Source organism: Portunus trituberculatus, chromosome 16 (genome assembly GCF_017591435.1).
Source record: "Portunus trituberculatus isolate SZX2019 chromosome 16, ASM1759143v1, whole genome shotgun sequence".
In the NCBI taxonomy this organism is placed as follows: domain Eukaryota; kingdom Metazoa; phylum Arthropoda; class Malacostraca; order Decapoda; family Portunidae; genus Portunus; species Portunus trituberculatus.
This window is the reverse complement of record NC_059270.1, coordinates 11,637,150-11,650,615: the sequence shown is the minus strand read 5'-3', so window position 1 is coordinate 11,650,615 and position 13,466 is coordinate 11,637,150. Positions and strand designations below refer to the sequence as shown.

The 13,466-nt window shown below is 39.6% G+C and overlaps 1 protein-coding gene across 1 annotated transcript in view; it reads right to left on the bottom strand.

Annotated features, from left to right (window-relative positions):
* Positions 1-8,615: 8,615 nt before the first annotated feature.
* LOC123504545 (ATP-dependent DNA/RNA helicase DHX36-like) overlaps positions 8,616-13,466 on the bottom strand; it is a 48,502-nt gene continuing 43,651 nt past the window's right edge. Inside the window, 7 exon segments of the mRNA XM_045255149.1 lie at positions 8,616-8,945; positions 9,357-9,503; positions 9,966-10,204; positions 11,005-11,075; positions 11,600-11,772; positions 12,224-12,412; positions 12,948-13,149. Coding sequence (XP_045111084.1) covers positions 8,757-8,945; positions 9,357-9,503; positions 9,966-10,204; positions 11,005-11,075; positions 11,600-11,772; positions 12,224-12,412; positions 12,948-13,149 — 1,210 coding nt within the window. The 3' untranslated portion in view covers positions 8,616-8,756.

Below are 13,466 nucleotides of genomic sequence, written 5' to 3'. Positions count from 1 at the left end.
AAGTACCATGAAAGAAATGGACACACACACACACACACACCTCCCCCTCCAACACCCTCCAGCTGGGAGCTGGGTGTCAGTGGTTCCAGCAGGTGGGCTCCCTCATAACGAAAGATAAGGCAACACACACACACACACACACACGCCCGGTAGCTCAGTGGTTAGAGCGCTGGCTTCACAAGCCAGAGGTTCGATTCCCCGGCCGGGTGGAGATATTTGGGTGTGTCTCCTTTCACGTGTAGCCTCTGTTCACCTAGCAGTGAGTAGGTACGGGATGTAAATCGAGGAGTTGTGACCTTGTTGTCCCGGTGTGTGGTGTGTGCCTGGTCTCAGGCCTATCCGAAGATCGGAAATAATGAGCTCTGAGCTCGTTCCGTAGGGTAACGTCTGGCTGTCTCGTCAGAGCCTGCAGCAGATCAAACAAACAAACAAACAGCAACACACACAGTCTCAGTCCTATCCGAAGATCGCTCTATGAGCTCTGAGCTTGCTCCGTAATGGGGAAGGCTGGCTGGGTGACTACCGGGCGACCATAGTGAATTACACACACACACACACACACACACACTAAGTACCATGAAAGAAAATGACACACACACACACACACACAGCCACCTTCCCCTCCAACACCCTCCAGCTGGGAGCTGGGTGTCAGTGGTTCCAGCTGGTGGACTCCCTCATAACGAAAGATAAGGCAACACACACACACACACACACACACACACACAGTCACCCCCACATCCTCGGGCCTGGAGCCAGGTATTGGCCTGGGTCCAGCCGGGAGTGAGGGGCGGCAATACATTTTTTCTCTATGAACATTTGTTTGGGAGATGGGTGGCAGGCTCTTCCCATCTCCTTTGTTGTACTTTTTTTTTCAACAATAAACTTATCAAATCAAATCAAATCACCGGAAGACTTCCTGGGGGACTGGCTCAATGCTAGAGTAACTATAGTTGAGTAGTTGCCATATATAAGAAAGGAGAAAAATATATAACGTACCTTTCCAACCACGGGCCAATAGTACTAACATGCTGTTGTAAAATCAAGGAACATATTGTTCTCAGCCACATGGCAAAAAACCTAGTAGAAAAAAAAATCTTAATCAACGAACAACAGTAGTAGTAGGAGCGTACCGAGACGTTAATGGTACTAACACCTTACCGGGACGGGAGTGTTGGAGATGAAGATACCGATAATAGTGATATCTATAGTAGCGAAGAGAATATTGTGTGTGTAGTCTCTCAGTAATCAGAGGTTAACTATTTAAACATGGTTGAGGACACAAAGTTGACAGTGGAGTGTGGGTGCCTGTTGTGACACGGACAGCCGCCGCCGAGCAGTCTTTGGCTAACGTAAGTAATATATTGGTGTAACTCATCATTTCACGGTGGTGCCATGTCATAACCTAACGTTGGTAGCCTCCAGGACAACATATCAGTGAACTAACACCTGCACATACTTATAAAAACCAAATAATTCAAATCATGAAAGCGTAAACAAACCGATCCCCTGACCCGCCGCCTCTCTCTCAGCCATTATCTGCCTCATCTCTCACTCATTACAGGCCAGACAGGTCACAAAGTGGAGCCATAGGCCTAATCTTTCATGTCAGTTGTTGAGATATATCCGCAATTACCTGATTTGTGTGCTATGGAGGCTCAGTGAGAAGAAGCGGGCCTACCCATGACGTCACGAGCCCCAGGCTGTGACGTCATCACCAACTCCCGCCCAAAATGCCGGTCCCAGATGCTCGACTTCCACTATTATTTATATTTGTCTCAGTTCATTTATTTCGAGTCACAAGTGCCTTTTAAGGGTTTCTAATGATAGTTCGCAGTGTTTTACGTGTCTTCCATGCTTGAGTTGAGTGAAGTACGGTGATGTAGAGGGTGTTTATGACTTGAATGGGAGGGCCAAAATACGCTAAAATTTTACCTCCGCTATCTGTGATTTTTTATTTGAGGTTGTAGCGAAGTGTTTGTGTTTTCAAAAGATGGTTTATCATGAGAAAAGTGTGCAAGGCTCCTGAGAAGTTAAAGATGTGGACTTTAAGAATGATATGTAGTCCTGTTAATATTGTAAACAACGTCATTTTTAAATATTATTTTTCTAATAGGGCGAGTTGCCAGGTTTTGATATATCGAAATGATAGTCATAATTTTTGAAAAACGTTATCGATTCAGTTGAATGAAATTGGTGGGCTTTGAAATTGTGTTTAAGCAAGTCGAAGTTCTAATACTTTATTTAGTATATTTTTGAGCTATTTTTATTATTCCTTTTCTCGGCAATGTTTTTGTATTTTAGAAGTTAGTTTCGATTGATAACGAGTCAGAATTTTTATAACATTCGTGTCCTGCTGTCTTTTTGGGAATCCTCATTTTCAAAATGATTTGCGTAACGAATATATGTGACGTCATCAAGGGAGGGCCGACCCCCCACCCCCGGCTGGACCCAGGCCGATACCTGGCTCCAGGCCCCAGGGTGTGGGGTGGTTGGTGTGTGTGTGTGTGTGTGTGTGTGTGTGTGTGTGTGTGTGTGTGTGTGTGTGTGTGTGTGTGTTGCCTTATCTTTCGCTGGAACCACTGACACCCAGCTCTCAGCTGGAGGGTGTTGGAAGGGAAAGTGGCTGTGTGTGTGTGTGTGTGTGTGTGTGTGTGTGTGTGTGTGTGTGTGTGTGTGTGTGTGTGTGTGTGTGTGTGTTGCCTTATCTTTCGTTATGAGGGAGCCCACCAGCTGGAACCACTGACACCCAGCTCCCAGCTGGAGGGTGTTGGAGGGGAAGGTGGCTGTGTGTGTGTGTGTTTCTTTCATTCACTTAGCGTGTGTGTGTGTGTGTGTGTGTGTGTGTCATTTTCTTTCATGGTACTTAGTGTGTGTGTGTGTGTGTGTGTAATTCACTATGGTCGCCCGGTAGTCACCCAGCCAGCCTTCCCCATTACAGAGCATGTCCCAGACAGCTAGCCGGGTTTTCAAGACAGTTTCTCCTTATGATCAAATATATAGTCGTCGTGAGAGAGCAAAGCGTTTCTGAATACGGCTCTTAGAGCTGTATACACGTGTAACAAATTGCCTAAGGAAGCAGTTGAAGCAGGCAACAGCACTACCAGCCATCTGACAACTAACAATGCCACTTACCCTGAAGTGCCTGTAGAAGAAACAATGCAAGTTCTCCGTACATCAGGAAAGCGACCCTCGCTTTTAAGTATAATAATTAGGACCAGTGGGAGGGAAAGCAGGAGAATCATAGTAATATCTGTGCCATCCAAGAGTAACATGAGCACATGGAAGATGGATAAATACAAAGAAATGCAAGAAGTGCTAAACTGCTTGGGCAACATGTCAAGAAAGGACAGAAAAGTACTAGTTGTGAGGATACCTGAACTGTAAAAATGTAAATTGCAAAGAAATGGAAATAAATGGTTATGCTGAACAATGATGGGGAAGATGTGCTATAACTGGCAATAGTAAAATTGTCCACTGGATCAATGGGTGAAGGACAATGCAAGGTATGTATTAACAAAAAGACCAGAGCCATGTCCAACCATAAAATATTATAGCCCAATAGGGAAAAGTGATCCTGTAGTTTTGAAGTTGAATTGGGGGATTGAGAAACACTGAAATGCAAACAAGGAAGATTGAATCATGCCAAAGCAAAATTTGAAGGATTAAGCAGATTTTGGTAATATTAATTGGAAAGAAATCATGGAGGGTAAAACAGTGCAAGTGAAGTAAGAAAATTAATATTCCTAGAAAATACAAGGGAATGAAAAGTTTAGGAGAGCAAACACCTAGTATAATACTAGATGTGCAAAAGCTAAGAAGAGTGAGGATGTAGCTTGGAATAAATCAAAGAAACAACGGAAATAATAGGAAACAATATAAAGAGGTACAAATGGAGTGTCAAAATGGACACTGAGAGAATGTAGAGAAGAGCTGGTGGAACAATTTGGGATGTGATCAACAGCTCTTTGATGGAAAGGAGAGCAACAAGGGAATGGAAAAAGCAAATAGTATGCTGCCTATGTACAATGAGGGAAAAAAGACTGAGTCCCTAAATTAGAGACCAATGTCACTGACTAATGTTATGGGAAAGATCTGCAAAATTGTGATCAAGGAAGAAATGACTGGAATATCTGGAATTGTAAATAACTCCCAATTCTGTTTTAGAAAAGTGAAATCGTGTATTACAAATCCACTAAATTTTTGCACAACAGTAATAGATGAGGTACAAGGAAGAGTTGGATGGACCAACACAGTGTATTTGGATACCAAAAAGGGTTTTGGTAGAGTACCACATAAAAGACTTTTGGAAAATAGAAAACATGGAAGAATACAAGGAAAAATCTTAATCTCAATAGGGGACTACTTAATGACAAGAGAAATGATGACTGTGGTAAAAGACACCTCATCCAGTTGGAGCACAGTAACTAGTGGCATACCACAGGGTTCAGTGCTGGCAGCAATAATGTTCCAAATATATTTATTAATTATATACAAGAAGGCAAGGGCTTGAGCAGCCACATAAATTTGTTTGCAGACGATGCAAAATTCTTGTGAGTAATAAGAATTGCAAGGAGATACTGTATTGATAAGATCTGGGAATGGAGCCACAAGTGGAAATTAGAATTTAATACTAAGAAATGCCATGTGATGGAAATAAATAAAAGTAATAGAAGACCTACATGGGAATACAAAATGGGAGAAGAGGTTATAACAAAGAGGAGGAAGAGAAAGACTTGTGAGTGGTTATATAAGATGCCCTCACCCAGAAAGACATAAATGGATTACTTATTTCAACATATGACACTGAAAATTATCAGGGTGGCATGTAATTACATTGATAAGAGTATGATGAAAAAAAATCATAACTATTATGATAAGACCCAGACCTGAATATGCAGCAGTGGTGTGGTCTCCACTAATGCAAAAGGATATTGAGAAATTAGAAAGAATCTAAAGGACAGGTACAAAAATAATGCCTGAGATGAATTAAGGACCTTACTTATGAAGAAAAGCTAAAGGAAATGGGACTACCAGCTTTTAAAGATAGACAGGAGAGAGGAGATCTAATAATGATGTATAAGATTTTTCACCACCACCAAGGTCATCTGCTGGTCACCCAGCCAGCCTTCCCCATTACGGAGCGAGCTCAGAGCTCATAGACCGATCTTCGAGTAGGACTGAGACCACAACACACTCCACACACCAGGGGAGAGGGAGGCCACAATCCCTCGAGTTACATCCGGTATCTATTTACTGCTAGATGAACAGGGGCTACACATTAAGAGACTTGCCCATTTGCTTCGCTGCTTTCCGGGATCTGAACCCAGACCCTCTCAATTGTGAGCCGAGCATACTAACCACTACACTACGCAGTGTTGTGCATGTGTGTGTGTGTGTGTGTGTGTGTGTGTAATTCACCTCGGTCACCTGCTAGTCACCCAGCCAGTCTTCCCCATTACGGAGTGAGCTCAGAGCTCATAGACCGATCTTCGGGTAGGACTGAGACCACATCTATTCACAACACACCGGGAAAGCGAGGCCACAACCTCTCGAGTTACATCCCGTACCTATTTACTGCTAGGTGAAAAGGGGCCACACATTAAGAGGTTTGCCCATTTGCCTCACCGCCTACCGGGACTCGAACCCGGCCCTCTCGATTTTTAGTCGAGCATGCTAACCACTACAATACGTGGTGTGTGTGTGTGTGTGTGTGTACGTGCGCGAGATGATGTGAATACTTGATTCGAATGTAGGAACGGGTGAATGGCCTCCATGTGTGCGTGCGTGTATGAGACGGTTCAAATACATCATCTGAGTGCATGAACCGGCGAAGTTTCGGAACAGAGGTGCAGAGGTGACGTAGATAGCAGGGTACTGGCATTCAAGCTCCACCTGGAACTTGGACTGGCTGTATTACCCACTGCACCTCTGACCAAGTCTCCACCTGCACTTCACCTTGCATCCTGTGCTAGTGACAGAGTGTTGTGAAAGTGTGCCTGTGACTACCCTGCTTGGCATTGTACTGAGACAACCAGTGTTGTGAAGTGGTGGTGAATGTCACGTGCCTTTGTTTTTTGTTTTTTTTCCTGTGTCTGCCTGGTGTGATCGCTACTGGCTTGCCTCACCTCAACACACGAAACAAATTCCTCTTGGTTTTGCTGCAGCCACCCCAACAGCTGTGAGGAGTAGGGGTGGGCACAGCAATAGTAGACCATATGGAAAATTTAGAAAGACAAGACCTAGTATCACTGACACAAGATGGAGATAGATGGATAAGAGGACATTCCAGGAAGATGATGAAGAATCAGTGTTTGAAGAATATCAAAAAGTTTACTTTTCTACATAGGACAGTGGATATCTGGAACGGCTTGAGTGAAGAGATTATAATGTGGATACATTCATGGAAAAGTTGAAAAAAGTAGATATATGGAGACAGGTCACTATGTGCCCCATTTGAACCCTGTAATATTCAAATAGATAAATACATACACAAACATACATAAAAAAAATGTTCATTGCCTGAAATAATTACAGGCAAGTATGTTACAATATTTAGGTCAAGTGAATCTCACAAATGTATGATATTTAAAAGTTATTCTTTCTCCATTACAATCCTAACAGGATGAAAAGCTGTCATCAAGGAATGTGAGTATTATGGCACAAATAACTTTAAATGTTGCAAAACAAGCATGTGGTATGCTTTGGTAGCTGATGTTCATGCTAGCTTGCAACTTAATGCCTTTGTATGAATTGAGATATGTGCTTTAAGGGTGTTCTTCAGATAATGCTATACTTTGATGTATGAAGAATTGTCATAGAGGAATGTTAGTATTATAGGACAAATATGATGAAATGCTGCAGAATCATATGTGGGATCTTTCACCATGATTTGGTGGTTGATACTTATGATTGCTACTGAATGCCTTTATATGAATTTAAATATCTGCTTTAATAGTGTTCTTTAGATAATGCTATACTTTATTGTATACAAAATGTTAATGATTTCAACTCTTGTCACTACAATATGAAATTGCTTGCATGTGACATGCCTCTGCTGTATATGGGAAAGATAATGGAAACTTTGTGATCTGGGTTCTAATGAAAGTAACTGTATAGGCTACTTATGCATGCAGGCAATCTTTTCCTGTAAGTACCCTGTCTTGTCACTGGGTGAGACTTAACTCTATATTGGACTACAGGTAGTGGGGAAATAGTTTGGACATTCATTTGTTGTTTGTGTGTCTGGTGCATGTTGCACAATTACTGCTTTGTTTCTTGAGTATTAATCATAACCTACAGTGATTTTACTGACATGCATATGAGATGTGAATCTAAGCAAACATGAACACTGTACTTCTTGCTATGCAAGACATACTTAGTGTCAATGAAATGTTTTTTTTAAATGTAATTTACAATCATTCATACTGAAGTATTACCTATATTTTCTGCTTGTTTCAGTTGTCAAATAACAAGTGGAATTTTTATTTTTTTTCAGCAAAAAAATATGCTGCAGGTAATTTACTGGACGTAGCTAATCCATGCTTCTCTTCAAATCATGGTTGAATTTGCAGGGAACAAACTCTGTTTTTTACAAGGGAGGAGGAATCGGGAGGGAAGTTCTCCTGGAGAAGGATGAAATCGTACGAGTTCTTGGTCAATATCATTTATGTCAAACAGCCACAATATCAAAAGAAGTAGCAAAAACTAAAGTATAAAAATTGTTCTGATTTTCTGTTGCATGACAAAACACAAAGTGAAATAAAAATTCTATAATTTTGATGCCTTATTAAGTGTATAGTGACATGAAAAATCAGAAATAATTCTAAATAACTGTACTTCATGAGAGAGAGAGAGAGAGAGAGAGAGAGAGAGAGAGAAATTCAATATAAAATCAAGAAGCAATATACAAGTATTATTGTAATAGTATACTAGGAAAAACCAATCTTAGCGACATCTTTAATTTTTTATACAGTTTATTTATCTTTTATCTTCATTCATACATTTATGTGTACAAGATCTAATCTACCCATATGTTCATCCCAAGAACAGCTTCCCACCTCTCATCCATGTCCACCATCTAAATCCTTCTGGCATGTGCCACAATGGGCAAATCTTTTTAGGATCACATAGTATATGGTAAGCTGCCTCGAAAAAATGACCATAAAACAAAAAATATGCAACTGGTAATGTTTTGGGTGTAAGGGGGATAGTGGCAGCAGCAGACCAATGGTGTGTTGGCTTCATTTCTCTGATGTCTTGCTGACTCCTATAGTGAAACTACCATCACACAACTCCACCGAGAGGAAAGAGGGATTATCAGCTAGTGCATTGCACCAGGGCCCATAGGATCTTGGAAGGGGTGGCTCATGAATTATAATCCTCCCCTCACCCCTCACCCTTCTATCTACTGACTGCAGACCCTAAATTATCTACACCAGCATCTTTCAGTTTTTTTGGTGGCCTTGCCATCACATTCATTGTCTAATAGGAAGCTTTTCTTGACATGAGTTGCCTTCCTCCCATTATATGTTCAATAAGCTCCTTAGAATATTATGAGGAATCAATTTGAAATTTTAAACCATGGTGAATGAGGAAGGAATAAAAACCTGCTATTTACTTCAGATCTTTACTGAATGATGTGAGAACATTATATCCTTTGTCAAAATCTAAAGTATCACATTCACAAGAAATATCAAATGTAATATCTCATACTTTGTGAAGCTGTTGGTTGGTGATGACGACCTTCCCCTCTCTCAACACCCATCATCATCCTGGTCATCAGAATCATAATAGCAGCTGTCCTGTGAAGTCCCTCGTTCACTACTAATGAGGTCAACTATAGTGTGAAGGAGCATGCCCTCCTTGCTGTTCCTGTCCCACCTTGTGATGCCAGGATGACTGATTTTGTACTCAAGCAGTTGATCCAGCTCATTCCTCAGATTCTGTAGAAAATAAAGATTTTTTGTAATGTTAAATATGTAACTATAAATATGTTAATTGGAAACATTAATAGATCAACCATACCAGAAATGTTTGGTTTTCATTGTAAAATGTGGAATAATGGAATAGAAGAAAAGGTACACATTGAAATGGTACAGCCATATTGAGAGGATAGACTTTGTAAAGAGAGTATGTGTGGCTGAAGCTCAAGATGCAAATAAGAGAGGATGGCCACTTGAAAGAAGGAAGGATAATGTAACGTAGTGCATAAGTAGAGGTGCTTCAACAAGCAAAAAGAGAAATTTCTGTAGAGAGGTGGAGGCTCCTCTGCTGGACCATCTCCTTGAAAGAGTAAGGCATCACAGAGAAAGACAGATAGAAATATAGATTGCAAACTGCTGAACCCGACTGACCTGTACTAGTTGGGCTACATGCCGGGAGCTGCGGACTCGCACAAAACCATCCACATTGATCACACCTTCAGTAGGATCATAATTCAACTTCTCTCCAAAGAAAAGAAGAGGATAGTTTGGTACCATTGAACTGTCATGAATAAACACCTGCAATATTTGTAATTATTAGTACAACTTTCTAATAATTTTTGAGAAAAATATTAATAATTATCCAAGCAAGAAAAAAACTCTTCCCCATCCACACACACAAGACATTGAGAAATACAGTTAAGGATAATAAAAACATGAGCTTATCAACACAATATTGTAATATGCTGAATTTATTCACTCTCTACTTTTAAAGAAAATGTCAAGATACCAACAACAGCAATGAAAACTGAAGAGGAAACAGACACCTTAAAAGAGGATAGGAAATGCTGGGAAATGGAGAGAGGGGAATTGGAACTGACAAAAAAGAAGTCCAGAAATATGAATATTTGGAGTACAAAAGAAAAATGATTGAGGCAAAGAGTGTATTACCTGAATGAAAGAAACACTCAATCTGCATGCATGTGCATGTGTACATGTGTACACACACACAGACACACACAAAAAAAAAAAAGTACAGACCTTGGAGGATTTAATTTTCTCTCTGTACATGAGCCATGGGTAGTCAAATTCCCTTTCTTGCTCATTAACAGACTTGGGATGGAGTGTAACACTGCGTTCTTGTGCTGTTCGAATCTTTAGTGGTTTGTTAGGCTTTGGTTTGCCCCCTCGAGGCATGATTCTTGCAACATTGGGATAGAGACCTGCAGTGATGATGGCTCTCACCAATGCAATGTTTTCTGAGTTACGATTGACCTCAGCTGTCAAAGAAATCAATCTCACATCAAGATGCATAAATCTTATTCTTAAGTATAGTTTTCCTGTTTACCATACATACACATACCAGAGCCATCTGCCACAGAGAGGATATCCAAGACAAGGCAGTCTACAATAAAGTCAAAAGATGGTCAATTCTCACATTCACAAAACAGCCACACTCATTGGTATCCAGAGAGTGGCCAAGAGGAGAGTTTTTCAGTGAATGTGAGGGAAAGGGGAACCTAGACTGACAGCCCCCAAAAAACCTGAATGAAAAATCACATCATTTCCTTTATTTTATCCCTATATAATAATCTACATGTAGATTTCCTGGCAAAACTAGTGAGCAGAATAAATAATTAGAAAATCATGTGCAGAGAGGAAGTTCAGATGATCTTATCATGAAAATAAATGTAGAAAACAAGGATACATTATCGAAAATATGAAAAAAACATGAAAAATATGATAAAATATGAAAAATGTTTGGTGGAGCAGTGAGAGTAGAATTTTCAAATACAAGAAGCACACTATAAATAAAGGCACACAGCCCTGGGCATAGTCAGCACCTGAAAGACAGCAGGCATTGGCAGGAAACACAAAATCCTCAATGTTAATGGAAATTGAATTAGTTTACAAAGAGCTGATACAGTTCATAAGTTCATAAAGGGTAGTCCAAGAATGTTCAACATGAAAGAAGACATAGTTGTCTGGAAGGTGGTATATAAGAATGTAACTAAAGATTGATCCTCTGTAGCATAAGGTCTACTAAATTTAATATTCAAGATATCATTTCATCCCTCACCTCCATTGGGATCACGTGTGTTGACAAACTCATGATCATACAGCAGACCCATAAACTGCCTTCGCATGTTTCTGAAAGAAAGTAAGCAAGATAGGTGAAAATTGTCCATAACATTGTTCAATTAACCAACTTTTGAAATTCCCTACAACATTAATAATTGAACCTATGACTCAAAATAGTCATATGGCATCACAAAACTGATAATGACATTCACAGAAATGTTTAACAGCAACACACACCATAAATCATATAGATGTTGAGTCAGCCTATTTCTTGCACACAATGTGATGGAAAGAAAACAGGAATGTAAATAGGACCACAAAGTAACAGGTAGGCAGAGTATTATGATTCACACATGACTGAAGTCAAAGAGCAACTTCACTGAATTTTACATCTAAGATCTTTAAGCAAAAATACTTTCATAAGTTTCAACCAGCCTGTCATTTTGCTGCAATATTATCCACATCACAACCTAAAATGTTATGCCAATCATTACTTGTAGGCAATAAAAGGCATTTAACATTTATGCATATAGAGAGAGAGTATTTGTGAAAAGGGAAAGAGTAAAGATTTGTCAATTATGCAAATTTCTTACTTGAGCTGACTAAGTATTGAGGAGGAGAGGAAGTTATCCCAGCAGTAGTTACGCTCATCTCTGTACTTGCAAGCCTGCTCCCATCCCTCAAACACCTTCACTAGCAGTAAGTGGTCACTTCGCATTCCCTTGCTTAATCTGCGCTTGATGTCATCCACCTGCCGTTCTTTTCCCTGCAAAGGAACGAAAAAATATAAAAGAAAATCCCTTTAAACCACACCATAATGGACCCTTGCAATACTGGTAGTGCAATAGTATACTAATGAATTTGAGAGGAAAATACCTGCCTCACAATGTGACTTCAAAATATTGTGATTTTTATCATTATCATCACATGAGACTGGTATGGATCAGTCATATCCACAAAAATCTAAAAAACTTAAATTCTAAATAGGTATTACTAACAAAATTCTATGATTAATTAATGCTTTCTTTCTAATTCTATTCACATTTTCAGAAGTTTCATAAAAATACTAGAGGTTATTTTTACTTGGACAATTTTCTAGAATCATAAATAAAATTCAATCACAATTCTAAAAGATCAATCCAGCAAACATGATATCTTTCTGTGAAAAGAGATTAATATAACAGATCATGCAACTATGAGAAAGAATTGTTTCTCACCAAAGGAGTTACAAATGGATCCTTGAAGGAGAGTGAAGCAGCCACAGTGAGGACTGGTGATATACATGAGAATATGGCTCCCATGAGCAGCATACGGCCAGTGAGGGGATCCATAGGGAGGCGTGCAAGATGGAAACCAAGTGGAGTGAGGTTCTCTTCCCTGTCCAGAGCATTGATAGCTTGCAGCATCTGGGGAAGATGACTGATTTCAATATAAAGAAACAAACAATGCTTCAATAAATTATGTGGGAGTTGCAGTAGTACAGTGGAACCACGCGTACTTTGGGGGTTGAGTGGTCCCTAAGCGCATGGATTTGAATCCTGGCCACGGTCTGAAGAAGGGCATCCACTCATGGTAACAGTTCCCCAATGCCAACACCAAGTCCTCTGTAAGGAGGCATCACCTTAATTCTAATAAAATAGGGAAAATAAATAAATAAATAATTAAATAAATAAGTGAATATTAGTAAGTATATCCTTTTAGACCCAAATGGCTTTAAAAAATTACCACATACATTGCTTATAAAGATATATAATGTCTACATTCTGATTGTGATCACCAAGTTATAAACACACTAGACTGGTTGACTGCATAACATAAGAAAAAAAATAATAAGTATAAATAAACAAAACATTAATCTATATCAACCTGGAGGGAATAGATCAAAATAAATAAGCAAAAAAAAAAAAAAAAAAAAAAAGCTAAATAAAACCTGATAATGACCTGGAGGGAAATCTCTACAACAGAGCTATCAGGAGGCATCATAATCTTGGAGAGGAAGGGTCTCACAGAGCCCAGCTTCAAGATCTTTATGTGCAGGATAATTTCTTCAAGGCGGGTGCGCTGAATCTCAGGCAATGGGTAATCATCCAGCAACCTCTCTCTGGCACGAGTGTACAGATGGTAACACACACCCTCTTGTACTCTGGGAATGAGATATTTGTGTAAGTTTAATCTAGTACACCACATTGTAATATCATAGCAAAATAATGATTGAAAAATCTGAGTCTTCCAGTCATGATTAGCATCAAATATAGAGGCAATGAAAACAAACCTTCAAAGCAAACAAGTTACGATCCCACATTTTTAAGAACACTTCATATTAGACACGATGTTTATACATAACTGCTACTTACCAACTGTAGAAGGATAAAATATGAAAGCATAAGACTTTATCTTGGTGATGGAAATAGAACAGGAAAGGAAAATACTGGTGTTATTAAATCTGTATGAACATGACAT